We start from the raw sequence: 12,958 nt of genomic DNA on the forward strand, positions 1-12,958 counted from the left end.
GCCCAATCACCATTCACGGGTACCTGGACCTAACCTCAGGCTAACGCGCATCACGGCAAGATGTACGGCTGCACGGATCAGCTCTCACGGTTCGGCCTTGCCAGGCACGCGGGCGTTTCGAGCTTGGTTGGCGCTCTGCCGTTTGTTTCCTGGTCTCTGCCGCGTCCTGCGCCGACGCTCCTTCACCTCCACGCCGCCTCTCTAATTCCTCTCACGACATCACGTACTCCTGCGGCCAGGTTGTCGTCTTGTCCTTCTTTCACCAAGCGCTACCTGTCGCATTTCACTCTTTACCACATAACCATAGTTACACTCTTTTCTGTCTAGTGCCTAGTTCACCCAATACACGACATCCACCCCCGTGCGCCCCCCGAGCACCACATTCCTTACAACGAGCCGACTTCGATCGAGAAACCCTAGACTGCGCGTAATACCTAACCACGCACTATACGGAACCTCGAACGCACGAGCTGGTTACTGTAAAGTTGACGGCGGAGTTCTACCGAGAGCCATAAACACCATAAACATAATCTACCAATCCCCGAATCGACCTTTTGATACGCCACAATGCATGCCATGGCGCACCAACACGCCGGATCGCATCTTGTGCGACGGCAACGCGACGACGGCCCCGTCGAAATTGTCACGGCGGTCGTCGCCGTGACTGTAGGAGAGGATGGACGACCAGAGCCGACTAAGAATCCAGGAATCGCTCTGCCCGCGCCTGCTACACGCGCTCGCGAGACGACTACTGAGGAAGAGGACGAGCCGGAGGAGACTGCCAAGCCCGAAAAGCCAACCACAACCGTCAGGAAGCCGTCATCTACCCAGGACGACGATGATCTAATCGTGGAGGAGACCTCCACTGCGAAGAGCCCGCTCAAGCCTGCCTCCACCCTAATGGTAGCGACCAAGTCCCCAACGCCCAGCCCCGCCTCGTCCATCGCAGGTCTCGCATCTGCCACAGCCGCGACCATTTCGGCTACCGCATCCTCTTCTTCAGCCGCCGCAGCAGACTCCGAGGAAGGCATGTCCACCGGTGCAAAGGCAGGTCTTGCCCTGGGTATACTCCTGGTCTTGTGTGCCATTCTCACTGGTATCTTGCTCTTGTACCGTCGCAAGAAGAAGCAAATGGCCGCCGCTGCTGCTCAGAACGAGAAGACTGAGATGTACAACGCACCCGCACCACCGCCTCCTCAAATCATCGCTGGCGCTGCTCCGGCAGGCAGCATCCGTTCTGCCCATACTGCATCAACTGCCCCCCGCCTCAGCCTGCGCCCAGTCACCCAGTTCGACCCAGCATTCAACGAGCAGCGAAAGAGTGGAGGAAACTTGCTCAACGTCGCTGCTGCCGCCGGTGGTGCTGCTGCTCAATCCCAGAACCGTAACCTCTCGCCTTCAGCATCCGCTGACCGTCCTACCAGCGCCTGGGAGCGACGCGGTGCCGCCAACGCTCCCGCTGCCGACCCATTCAAGGATCCTGAGGCGCAATCTGGTCCTCCCTCAGCGAACCCCTTCGGCAACAACGCTGCGGTCGATACTCAGCAAGCTTCCATCCCCGACTCGCCTCCCAATGCTTCTCCAATGGCCTCCGCTATGCACTCTTCAAAGCCCAGTTCTGACTTTGCCAACCCAGCTCCGGCTATCGCCACTGCTGATTCTAATGCTGCTGCCATGTCTACGATCCCTCCTCCTACTTCTGAGCTTCCTCTGCCGCCAACTGTCGCCGCCAACAACGGAAGTGTTCCCCCGAGCCCGGCATGGACTGAAGACATCCCTGCGTCCCCTGGCCCAGCTCCTGCTGGTCCTCTTCCTGTTGCTGGCGCTATGGCTGGTGGTCGTCCCCAGAGCCCTGCCATGGGTCCCGGTCCTAACAACGTTCACCGTGTTCAACTTGACTTCAAGCCTTCCATGCAAGATGAACTCGATCTCCACGCTGGTCAGCTGGTTCGCATGCTCCACGAGTACGACGATGGATGGGTAAGTTCGATTGTTTTCTCTAACTTGGCAACATGACTAATTTGTTTAGGCTCTCTGCATTCGTATGGACCGATCGCAACAAGGTGTCGTCCCCCGCACATGTCTCTCCAAGCACCCTGTCAAGCCCCGTAACGGCCCTCCTCGCAACGGTCCTCCACCACCAGGTAACATGCGCGGCCCACCCATCCGCCCAGCCATGGGTCCGGGCGGTCCTCAGCAGCGTCCTCAATCGCCCGGCATGAACTCACCCAACATGCCCCAAGGCAGCCCCGGTCCCCGTCAAATGCCCCCTCGCCAGATGTCGCCCCAGCAGATGCCCTCCCCGCAGATGCAACAAAGCCCACGCATGCGATCCAACAGCAACGCTCCCCAACAAGGACCTCCCCGCGGCCGCTCCAACAGCAACGCGCCCTACGCCGGCCCACCCCGCTCCATGTCCCCCGGTCCCTACGGCGGCGGACCCCAGATGGCACCCCCACCCCAAATGGGCGGGCGTCCACGATCCAACTCCGCGAGCCAGGCCGGCAACCCACGACGAGGTCCAGCACCCGGTCCCAGTCCCATGAACCCCAATGCCATTACCCCCAACGGACCTGTTCCTATCCCCGCCCGGAAGCCGGTCCCTGGTATGGCTATGTAAACAAGAATGTTTGATTCTAGACTGGTGCTTTTATGAGGAACGTTTGAGCGGTTTCTTGATCTTTTGAGATTTTTTTCGCTATTTCCTTTTGTGAAATCTTTCCAACTAGCGGTACGCGGTTCCTTGTGAATTCGTTGTTTACCCTGTTCCCTTCGCTTGGCTTCGATTCTTTGTAGTGGCTCCTTCCACTGCAGATATGCAGTGGAAAGGCCAGTCACTACTAGACCTCTTTGCTTTTCGATGCTTATACCCCCTGTAGCCTCGCATCAACCGTACCCAGCCACACATATCGAGGCTGGTCACCGGAGCAGGCGAGGCGAGATACTTTAGTCGATAATGTCTTGAGGATATTTTTTATATATGGAAGTGGAATGTTACCTGTCCGCTGGGAAGGTTTCGGATGGGCTGGTTTGAGCCATGGCATGTACCTTCTTTCCATTTGCCTCTTGAGCGCCTGGTGCATATGAGTTTACTCTATCGCTTCAAGTGCCGGGTCGCTGAGGGTAGGGGAGAGGTATGGGATTCTTTGAGAATGAATATTTGGATAGGGAATGAAATGAGTATACAAAATGCGTCTTGCCTTTGACTTCTCGTTCCACGTCCTGCCGTTCTTCGCGGGAGCAATGTCTTCAGCCTTGCTGCCCAAGGGTAGAGGAGGTAGGATCTGAATGCGAAAGTTTCCGCGATTTATGTTGATTGGCCACTTAGATTTGCATCGCATTCTCGAAGCCGCTGACGCTCGCTCTTGGCTTGCCTAACCTTACCTCTGCCTCCCGACGTCTGCCACCGACCTCTCTGCCATCGATCCGGTTTACTAGCATGAGAGTCACAAGCGGACGGGCCATAGAAGTGATGGTAGACCGGAATAGAGCGGTCACTGTCACACATCGCCATCTGCACCGCCATAACGAAGTCAGCCGTTCGGAAGGCTTCGGTAGCGACGCTTCTGGCGTCAGATAGCCAGAGCAGGGCGAGCATGCTGCAGATCTTCCATGCAGGTGTCATTGCGCTTGTTCTGCTAGGCTCTCCTAGCGTGTCATCGCGATTGCACCTGTGCGGCTGCATCCCGCAGCATGCGTACCCGATCATCGACTGTCGCGTGGCGGACAACGCTTCTGCCTGGGGCGTTGACGGCCCACTCCCAGGACCCAGCTGGACGAATCGATGCGTCACCTTACTGATCGGACGGAGCGCAATGAGTATCAGACTACTCTGTCAAAGTAACAGTCCCCATGTACCCGACTACCTACCTGTCCCGCCGGCAGCCTTGCGTAGTAGGTGACCTCCGTACATTTACCCGCTTTACCCCTACAATAACTTTGGGCTGCACTGGATTTAATTAATGCTTGATACTCAAGTATCATCCAGAAGATCTCTAGAATAGATAGGTACAATGATGACATTATTCGGGACACTGTACCATGGAAGGCTATGCTACACTACCCAAACGGCAGTAGCATCCCGCGTACAGCACCGTTGATGTGGCGTGTCAGCAGGCCTTCACATCCCACCGCGCAAGAACGGGTGTCGTGCTTTTTGTGTTGGGCTAACGCCGCCAATTCAGCCTGTCCTTTTCTCTTTTAGTCCTCGCTAAAATCTCCGGCAGACATCTCTAGACCATCAGCGAATCCCTGGGACTGTTCACCGCTCATGCACATCCTTGATTCGATGCCTCGAAGACTGCGGCCCTCCAAGACCCGCTTCGTGGCTCGGCTGCATCACCAATCAAATAACCCACACCGGCTGCGGTGGGTCGGTTTCAGTATTGCTTTACAAACTGTCTCTCGACGAAAAACTTTCTGTCTGTTTGCGGGAGCTCTGCTTTACTCCATCCTGAGGTCTGGAGTTTGCCTTACCGAGCTTCAATACCTCCAGCTAGGTACGGAACCATGTTTGCAGCAACTAATGGGAGGTCTGTCTCATAGTAATCTGACCCCACGCTAGCTCTGGAGAGAACGTCAAACACTCCAAGGTTGACAGTGGATGCTGTCAGGAACGCCATATGTACCCTTTGCGTTTCTGGTTTGACACCTACTACTTTCGCGCTTGCTGTCGCGAGTCGTACTGGCGGCGCGCCACATTAACGACCTACTTGCCTCTAAACTCTTGACAACAGGTCTAGCCAATGACACATGTCTGCCGGTGTGTTTAGCCAGACTGAGAACAGCATGATAGGCCTGATGATTCCAAGTGGCGCACCGCCAACGTGGAAAGAAAGGGCATCCGCGAATCAGGATGATCATGATCCCCCGGCTCCCCGGAACCTGCTTCGTTGGGGAGTACGCGGGCGACACGGCGTCGGCAGCTAGGGTCCCAGGATCAGCCTGCTGTTAGTATTACAGTCGCACACTAATCCTCTCTAATGTGATATCCATGCTGCTACTATCAGGCCAAAAATGTCCCAGCCCAGTCTTTGACACATTCTCATCGTCGCCTTTCAGCAATTCCGTGCAAGCATCACTTGTATCGCAGCTTCAGTAGAGGTATATTTGATTGACCTTTGGCCAATACCTTATTATTTGAACGGTTTTCACAACGACTTGAACTTCTCGATTCACCCAAGTACAGGTCGCTGAGGCCAAACGATCAATCACAGCGTCTTCCGTTCGAAGAGCTTCCAAAAACGGTATTTTCAACTGCCAGATCGTTCGGCGACATCAACACTCGAAGCACCACACTTTTCTGGAAGTATACTAAGCCCTGTATATCTCAGTTCCGGCAATTGCTGTCTTTCGTCGTCCAAGTTTATCGAGGGACACTGTCAGTGTGGTGACCTGGATATCCCAATCCCGATCAGGACGTCATAATGAATAGTGAGTTTGCTTCTTCATTGTCAATTGGTCTCGTTAGGTTGTAGTATCGAATTTTGCGCGCAAAGAAGCCTTGACTTCGCTACAGCTTCCAGCATGCTGACCCCACCAGTGACACGACCTTTCAATACCGTCGAGCTCAAACAGCCCTGGTCTAGAGAGGCAATATTCGCGTTGGTCACCATCTTTGTCATGGTGCTGTTCTCTGGTATAGGCTTGGTATTCAAAAACCGCTTGAGAACTTCAAATTTGTGGATGCGGTACAGATCGCAAAGAAGAGACGTGGATGGTATGCATCAAACCACTACCTGGTTTGTTCAGCAATGCTGACGCTATGTAGAGGAAGAACTCGCAACATTCCGCGCTAGGTCGATGGCTTCCGGTTGGGTTGGCATCGAGGCCGTTCGGCGGTATCAGCAGGACACTTATACTTCGATACTCCGCACGAGGCGCGGACCACGGTTATTGCGAGCGTCGAGCCGAGTAAATGATAGGCGTGTGTGGTGATGTAGAACATCTGAGCAGGCGCAGGCCAGACGGTTAGGAATGGTAGAGTGTACGATCTATTGCTTAGGCTCGAGCCTCAACGGGTCGCTGTCAGTTGGAGTGCAGCGAGGCGTGAGGCGCGAGGCGATGATGATCATGTTCTTTTCTTTTTAGACGTTTTTAAACTCCAGTTGTGGTGTGCGTAGCTTACAATCGGATCTGTTGTTGTGACCCGTACGTCCTACCTGCTTAGATGTAAGACCATGAATGGGATGATAACCTTGGAACTTTTGCGGGTAACGCCGCGCTTTGCCGTTGCGACGTCTATGTCACATGTCGCTTCCTGTAGTCTCACAGATTGACTTAAGCATATAGGGCTGAACTCTCGAAATTCTTCTAGACTTGCTGATAAGGCTTAGAAGCTATTTACCTTAGCCGGCGTCTAGTACTCACGGTATACTGTTTGGCATGGACACGTCACCATCTGCATTGCCTCATCGACTCTAGTCAGCCGCAAGGCTCCGAAGACATTGCTTCTCGTGTTCAGCCTTGGTGCAAGACTAAACGCCATCGAATGCCATCGAACAAATACTGGTAGTAGGTTGTGGGTGCTGTGGCGGGCCGAACCCAAGAAGCGTTAAGCAAGAGAAGTCCGTGTCAAACTGGGAACCCTAGAACAAGCTCAAACTACATGTATGAGAATGCGTGAGAGCAGTCTAAGCGAGCGTGCCTAGAGGACGGTTAAGCGAGGAGGCCTTGCTATATCTCGATCAGCCTGCCAACTAGCTCGAGTCGATCGACCACTTAGAGCGTGAATCATCCAAAGTACCTCGCAACTGGCTACTAATGGCATCACCGGCATCACCGGCATACATAGCTGTGGCCGTTAATAGTACCGCCTCTACTACACTCTCACTACTTAATTGCGAAGTCAATCTCGACACTCACCCTAAGATTCGGGAGCCATTAGTTCACAAAATTCATACGCTTGAAGACATCGCCGCTCATTTATCGTTTTCATCACCACATTCTACGTTGCAGGGCACTCCAGGTGCAAAGACATGGCCACAAACTGTACGTATAATTTCTGCATACCTTTTGAGTTCTAGCTCATATTACCATGGGCTCCTCCTATATACAATTCTGGAGAGATGCTGTAACATGTAGCGTCGTCATACTGATCGATTCTAGTGACTCGGCTTACTACGGCCACTGAGAACAGCCAGCCATGGTCTCGAGAAGCCATATTCGCCCTCGTCACCTTGTTTGTCATGGTGTCTCTCTCTGCGGTAGGACTAGTGTGCAGGCGACATCTTGGGTTGTCCGGTCGTTGGGGGTCGTCAAAATGGCGCAGAATACTCATGGATGGTAAGTAGCACGCGATGGCTATCTGCTCAATGCAACGACTGATATAATGCGCAGATGAGGAGCTCGCAGCCATCCGTTCTAAATCGACCACATCGGATTGGGTTGACATCGCAGACGTTCGACGGTACCAGCAAGATGAATACACATCAATTCTACGGTTGAGACGGGGGCCCAGAATTTCACGGTCTTTCAGTCGAGTATACGGAGGGCGGTGGTAGAGACTCGGGTCGTGTCGAGCTGTTGATTGGCATAAGAGATGGTGATTTGAGGACTACAAGTACTGAATGCTGGCTTGTGCGAATTGAATGGCGTCTGGCAAGTAGCATGGGTAAAGTGTTGACGTTGGCTTGCGGACTACCCACATGAATCTTGGGGTTCTTGTGAAAGTCTGCCTAGGTAGTTTTGCCAGGCAGACATGACCTCTCCTCGTCAGGAGTCGGAGGAGAGGGCAGGCCCGAATATTGATGCTTTAAACTTTCGTATGGAAGTGACCCTAGAATCGTTAGATCTATCGAAATGTATGATTTAAATGCACAATAAGGCATATGTAATCTCATAGCGTTCACCTAGACGCACCGATCTTGTTTTCTTCAATCTCGCTGGTTAGAGGTTTTCGACCTTGCTGATGATCGGGTGAGGAAGTTTATGGCGCCAGCGTCCAATGTCCCAAGGTAACACGCCGCCTTCCGCATCGTGGTCGTTAATATCGTGCTCGTAATGGAAGATTTAATCACCCTGACTAGCTGCGCCAGACATTGTGAGGACGTGCCGGAGATGTTGTTGTAGCTCTACAAAGCTGATGATGAGCAATTTAGGCAGAATACAGAATAACAACCTTGGAAGGATGGGCCCACTCTAGCACGCTCGGGACCGTGCGTTCTGGCTAATCCGCTGACGTAGGAGGGGTCTTGTCAATCGCATCACCTCCAGGCCCGTACAATATAACAAGCAACGGGTGTCCTGCCGTCTCCATCAAAATAGAATGCCTAGATTTGACTGAACTGTAGGCACCGTACACCTCTACGAGGTAGCTGTTTAATTTCACCCCGTTTTGGGCTATTGATCCGCTGGAGCGCGTCCACATCCGCGCCACACCACGTCGTGTAGCGCAAAACTCCGAATGATCTTTGCTCCTTCCAACATATACACCTTTGGCATTGCATCCGCACGACGGCACTGACACGCCGCTGGTCTACCTAGGTACCTTCTTACAGCTGCTTCAGATCCGCAGCCACGAGCATGGCTATCCAAGCAGATGACAGTTAAACAGTAAGATAAGGTGGGATAATTTATACGTGTGCGACAGCTTTACAAAGGTTTTTAACTTTAAGCGATCCGGGCTTTACCAACACCATTCTCCGCATCTACTGACCCTACAAGATAGGCTCGAAAGGAGACTGCTTTGATTTCTTACCCCTCTTCTTGTTCTTCTTCTTTCCTTGTGCTCCAAGTGCTTCCAATTCTTCCAGATCAGCAAGTGCTCGCTCAGTCCCTTCTTCCGCTTGCGCAGCACCATTAGTCTTCGTCTCCCCATCGACAAGAGTCATCGAGGGCAGCTCGGCCTGCATCACCGAGTCTGAACGCACGTGAACGGGAGTTTTGGTCGTCTCTGAGACGGCATCACTAGTATTGACTGGTTCTGGCTTCCTGTTGCCCATTTGCTGGTACGTCTTTGAGGACTTGAAGTCCAGCTCGTCTGTGAAGGGCTCGAGCGTTGCTGGCTTTTCTACTGGTTGGGCGTCTTCGAGTTTTGGAGCGACTTCTTCAGTTGGCTTTGAAACGATTGCTTCATTTGCGACTGGTGCTTTCTCGACGACATCCTCTGAAGCAGGCGCTGACACCAGTTTCGTGGCAGTTTCTTTTGCGTCTTCCTGCTTTGGTAGCGCGGTGATAGGAACATTGGCTTCACCGCTGACCGGCTCATTCAGCTCCGGCACAAGCTCAGCCGTTGGAGTAGTGGCTTCTTCGTTACTGATGACTGGTGTGGCAGGTGCTCGGGCGTAGTTACTCATCACAGTCTTCCAGACGAGTTGCAGAAGCCTGCTGTTACCCTCCACCGTCGTAATGAAGTCCGGCTTACGGAACGGCTCCGGATCGTCTGCCATGGCATTGTTAAGCGACTGTTCGACATAGCTGGGATACCACAGATCATCCTCCGGTAGCAAAGGAAACGCATGGTCTCTCGCTACAGTGAGGATATCGAAGATGCTCATCTCTTCGTCGAGAGACTTTAGCTTGTTCTGGGCAAGCTCAGCGAGACCTGGTAGCTTGTAGCGAGCGGCAGCGCAGTATACACCGGCACCGAGTTTGTACACTTCGGGTATGACCTTATCGGATGATGCCAGTGTGTTGAGACTTTGGTATTTGCCGGTGTACAAGTAGTGTACCAGAGTGTGCGCTGTGTTCAGATCCAGCTCCGGGAGAAGTACGGACTGCTTCACGAAGGCCAGTGGATAGGACTTTGCGGCAAGAACCTCGCTACGGCTCAAGACGCTGTCGTGGACGAGGAAGCGAATTGCTTCTGGTCCAACTTCCAGTGAGACCATCTGTGTAGTTGCATAGGGGCTGCAAGAGACTATCAGCGCCATACTGAAACTCAGTGGTGATATGTAACTTACGAGACTTCTTCAGGACTGACTGCTAAGTCTCCCGTGCCATACGCATATCCGCCCAAACCATCATTGTCGTGCGACACGTCCAAGGTAGAGTTATCGCTAACAGACATATTGTGCTAACACCAAGATACGCCTGCTGATACCTGCGAGAATCCAGACGAAACACCTCCCTTTAACCCATCACGACAACTTCCCCCCAAATGAGGCTCAAAACACATGCGCTGTCACTTATTACAAGACGCGGGGTCTGTATGCACTCATGAGTTGTCAGTTCGACAGCATTCTCAGCCTTGTGGCTTCGGTGATCCCGTTGGTCAGCCTTCTCGTCCTTCACTGCACCCCGCGAATGATGCGTCCAATAGACCAAGACGGGTCGATGAGCTGAGCAAAACCGGTGAGATCGGGCGTAGATTTATCTAGAATTATCTTTGGTTGATGCGCTTAGACCCGATGGCTGGATGGGCGCGCTATCGCTGGTAGCCTGCGATCTAGACTGTTCGTCGGTGGCCGCGGATCTAAACGTTCCTCGTGTACCGGGAACTCGTCTCCGAATGAGATCGTAATTGGAGCAGGGTACTATGCGGGTGTCGAGGTAGAGTACATAGTCGAGGACAGTAGATGTTGGTGGAAGTTGCATTATCCTTCCCGGAAGGTCGACTCGTTGGAAGGAACGAAATGTCGACCCTTGCGAGGTTGTAGTCAGCCGCCACATCTCACCTTCCCTACGTGTGAGGCGCGGGGAAAAAAGAAGATGTCCTGGCGAGGACTAAGAAGGATATTTAGGTACGGATGGCATTACTATGAACGATCATCGAGATCTAGACATCGCATGTCGCGTTCTAGATATGACTAACGAAACGGAGGGTGAATTGAGTCCCAGGATAGGAAAGAGTCAACACCTCTGATCGCCGCGGCCGAGCGTGGATATTCGAAGGTTTTGTGTTCTACGGGAGACAATTGCCGTCGTATATGATGTAATTGCAGTCCACGCGCGGTCCCCGAGGACGCACAGTAGGAACGCACGGCGTGCCACTTTACCTAGACTGGCATAGCGCGACTGTGCCTCAGCCTCCGCCCACAAGTGCACCAACCGCTACCATACTTAGTTAAGTACGGCTGAACGTCATTTGCAATGTCAACCTCAGCTTCCTCAAACTCAGCCGCGTCTGGTATTAATCCACAGAATCAAGCTGCAATGTCGGAAATATACACAGTTCAAACCACGAACTCGACGTCGTCAAATCACACAAATACGCTGCATCTTCCAACAAGTCTTAGTTTCTGGATACTCAGCGTCGTCAGTGCCTACTGGCTTCTCGTTCGCACTCTCCGGTACAGGCGTCGCGATGGCCTCACTCACCGCTTGAATGTAAAAGCAATACTACCAACACTTCCAATCCCGCCAGGCTGACAAACAACCTAGTACCCCGACCGCTCATCATGGAGTCGCATGACTGTTAAAGATGCGCATTCAGTACACGTTTCTCTTACTGAACTCGAATTCCCAATCATTTTCCACACGTCCACATTCTTCGCCCTCTTCAAAACCTATGGCATCCCCAGTATTTCGAAGCTGCTTGTCGCAACAGGACAACTATCTTGCCCGGAAACAGCATCGAAACGAGCTGCTGATACTGCTACTATCATGACCGAGGCGATTATCAACAAACCTGATTCCGAACGCGCCATCAGTGGTATAGCGCGTATGAACTACCTTCATAGTCGGTATATCAAAGCCGGGAAGATATCAAACGACGATATGTTGTATACGCTCAGCCTCTTCGTTCTTGAGCCTATCAGGTGGACTGCCAGATACGAGTGGCGAACTGTGACGGACTTCGAGAGATGTGCCATGGGTGTATACTGGAAGGATATGGGTGAGGCGATGAAGATATCGTACGACACTCTACCTTCAGCAAGCCAAGGATGGATCGACGGATTCCATTGGCTCGAGGAGGTAGAAGCATGGAGTTTGGCATACGAGGCTCAGAACATGGTGCCTGCTGAGACAAACGCGACGCTTGGTCGTGGTACTTTCGATGTCGCCTTATTCAATGTACCTTCCGCTCTCAAGCCTTTCAGCTTTACCGTGGCACACATGTTACTCGAGCCGCGCTTGCGGAAAGCGATGAAGTGAGTTGAAGATAGAACTCTTACCCAATGAACTCACGATGCTGACCACCTCCAAGCATACCGCAACCCCCTGCCGTCTACTACCAATGTCTAGAAACATTGATCGAGATTCGCAAGTTCTTGCTCCGAAACTTCTTCCTCCCACGTCCGCACTTTCTACGCCCGGACTGGTTCACAGAAATCGACGAGCGCACTGGCCGCGCCAATGCTGGTCAATATATTGACCGGCCCTGGTACGTAAAGCCGTCCTTTATGAAGAGGTGGGGTCCAAACGCGTTGTTGCTGCGACTCGTTGGGGGTGTCGTGCCAGGTGACGAACGATATCACCCAGGAGGATATCGGATTCACGAACTTGGTCCTTCAGAGCTTGTGGGGAAGGGTGATGCCGAGATGCGGAATACGAGAGATGAGTTGAGAGCGAAAAGAATGGGGTGTGTGTTCTCTCGCTGATGGATCATGTCTGTTTGGCCAGACGTGAAGGCGAGTCCTACGGCGATAGACGAGCTCTCACAGCGCTTGCCGGAATCGAAGTGGATGGGAGCTCAGCGACAGAGGTGAATGCGAATGCGTCAGGTGGCGTTAGATTCCATTCGAGGTCCAGGTAAACATCTCTGCCATTGCCCTCCAGGGCGTGTCATTTTTAATCCTGAACACTAATAACACAACACTGTAAGGCTGCGGTCAAGCTTAACGAGGAAAGAGTTGTGGACCATATGTGACGCGTATCGCACGCGGTAGAAGATGAAGCGGAAGACATTGGAGAACAAAGAGAGGTGGAGGGGTCCACATCGGAATGGTTCCGCACCCGCATCCAATGGCGGAACCCCGCGTCCACCCCGCGGTGATACATATGGAGCAGTCGCTCTGTTATACTCCCGTCATTGTCCCAATCTCACTGTGTTGATTCCATCCAAATAAGAAAACAA

General features: G+C 52.7%; 3 protein-coding genes across 3 annotated transcripts; 2 read left to right on the top strand and 1 right to left on the bottom strand.

Annotated features, from left to right (window-relative positions):
- Positions 1–567: 567 nt before the first annotated feature.
- Positions 568–2,620, top strand: J4E86_010156 (uncharacterized protein; the record flags this gene model as incomplete). The annotated part of the gene is made up of 2 exons (XM_051450655.1): positions 568–1,980; positions 2,030–2,620. The coding sequence occupies 2 exons, from the start codon at positions 568–570 to the stop codon at positions 2,618–2,620; spliced, it is 2,004 nt and encodes a 667-aa protein (XP_051298170.1).
- Positions 2,621–8,657: 6,037 nt separating this feature from the next.
- J4E86_010157 (uncharacterized protein) lies at positions 8,658–10,009 on the bottom strand (the record flags this gene model as incomplete). Its single annotated transcript, XM_051450656.1, has 2 exons — positions 8,658–9,849; positions 9,903–10,009. 2 exons carry the CDS (start codon positions 10,007–10,009, stop codon positions 8,658–8,660), a joined length of 1,299 nt encoding a protein of 432 aa, XP_051298171.1.
- Positions 10,010–11,349: 1,340 nt separating this feature from the next.
- J4E86_010158 (uncharacterized protein) lies at positions 11,350–12,036 on the top strand (the record flags this gene model as incomplete). Its single annotated transcript, XM_051450657.1, has 1 exon — positions 11,350–12,036. One exon carries the CDS (start codon positions 11,350–11,352, stop codon positions 12,034–12,036), a length of 687 nt encoding a protein of 228 aa, XP_051298172.1.
- Between the last annotated feature and the right edge of the window lie 922 nt (positions 12,037–12,958).

This window comes from Alternaria arbusti (genome assembly GCF_024043155.1).
Source record: "Alternaria arbusti strain BMP 1465 chromosome Unknown scaffold_20, whole genome shotgun sequence".
Classification (NCBI taxonomy): Eukaryota; Fungi; Ascomycota; class Dothideomycetes; order Pleosporales; family Pleosporaceae; genus Alternaria; species Alternaria arbusti.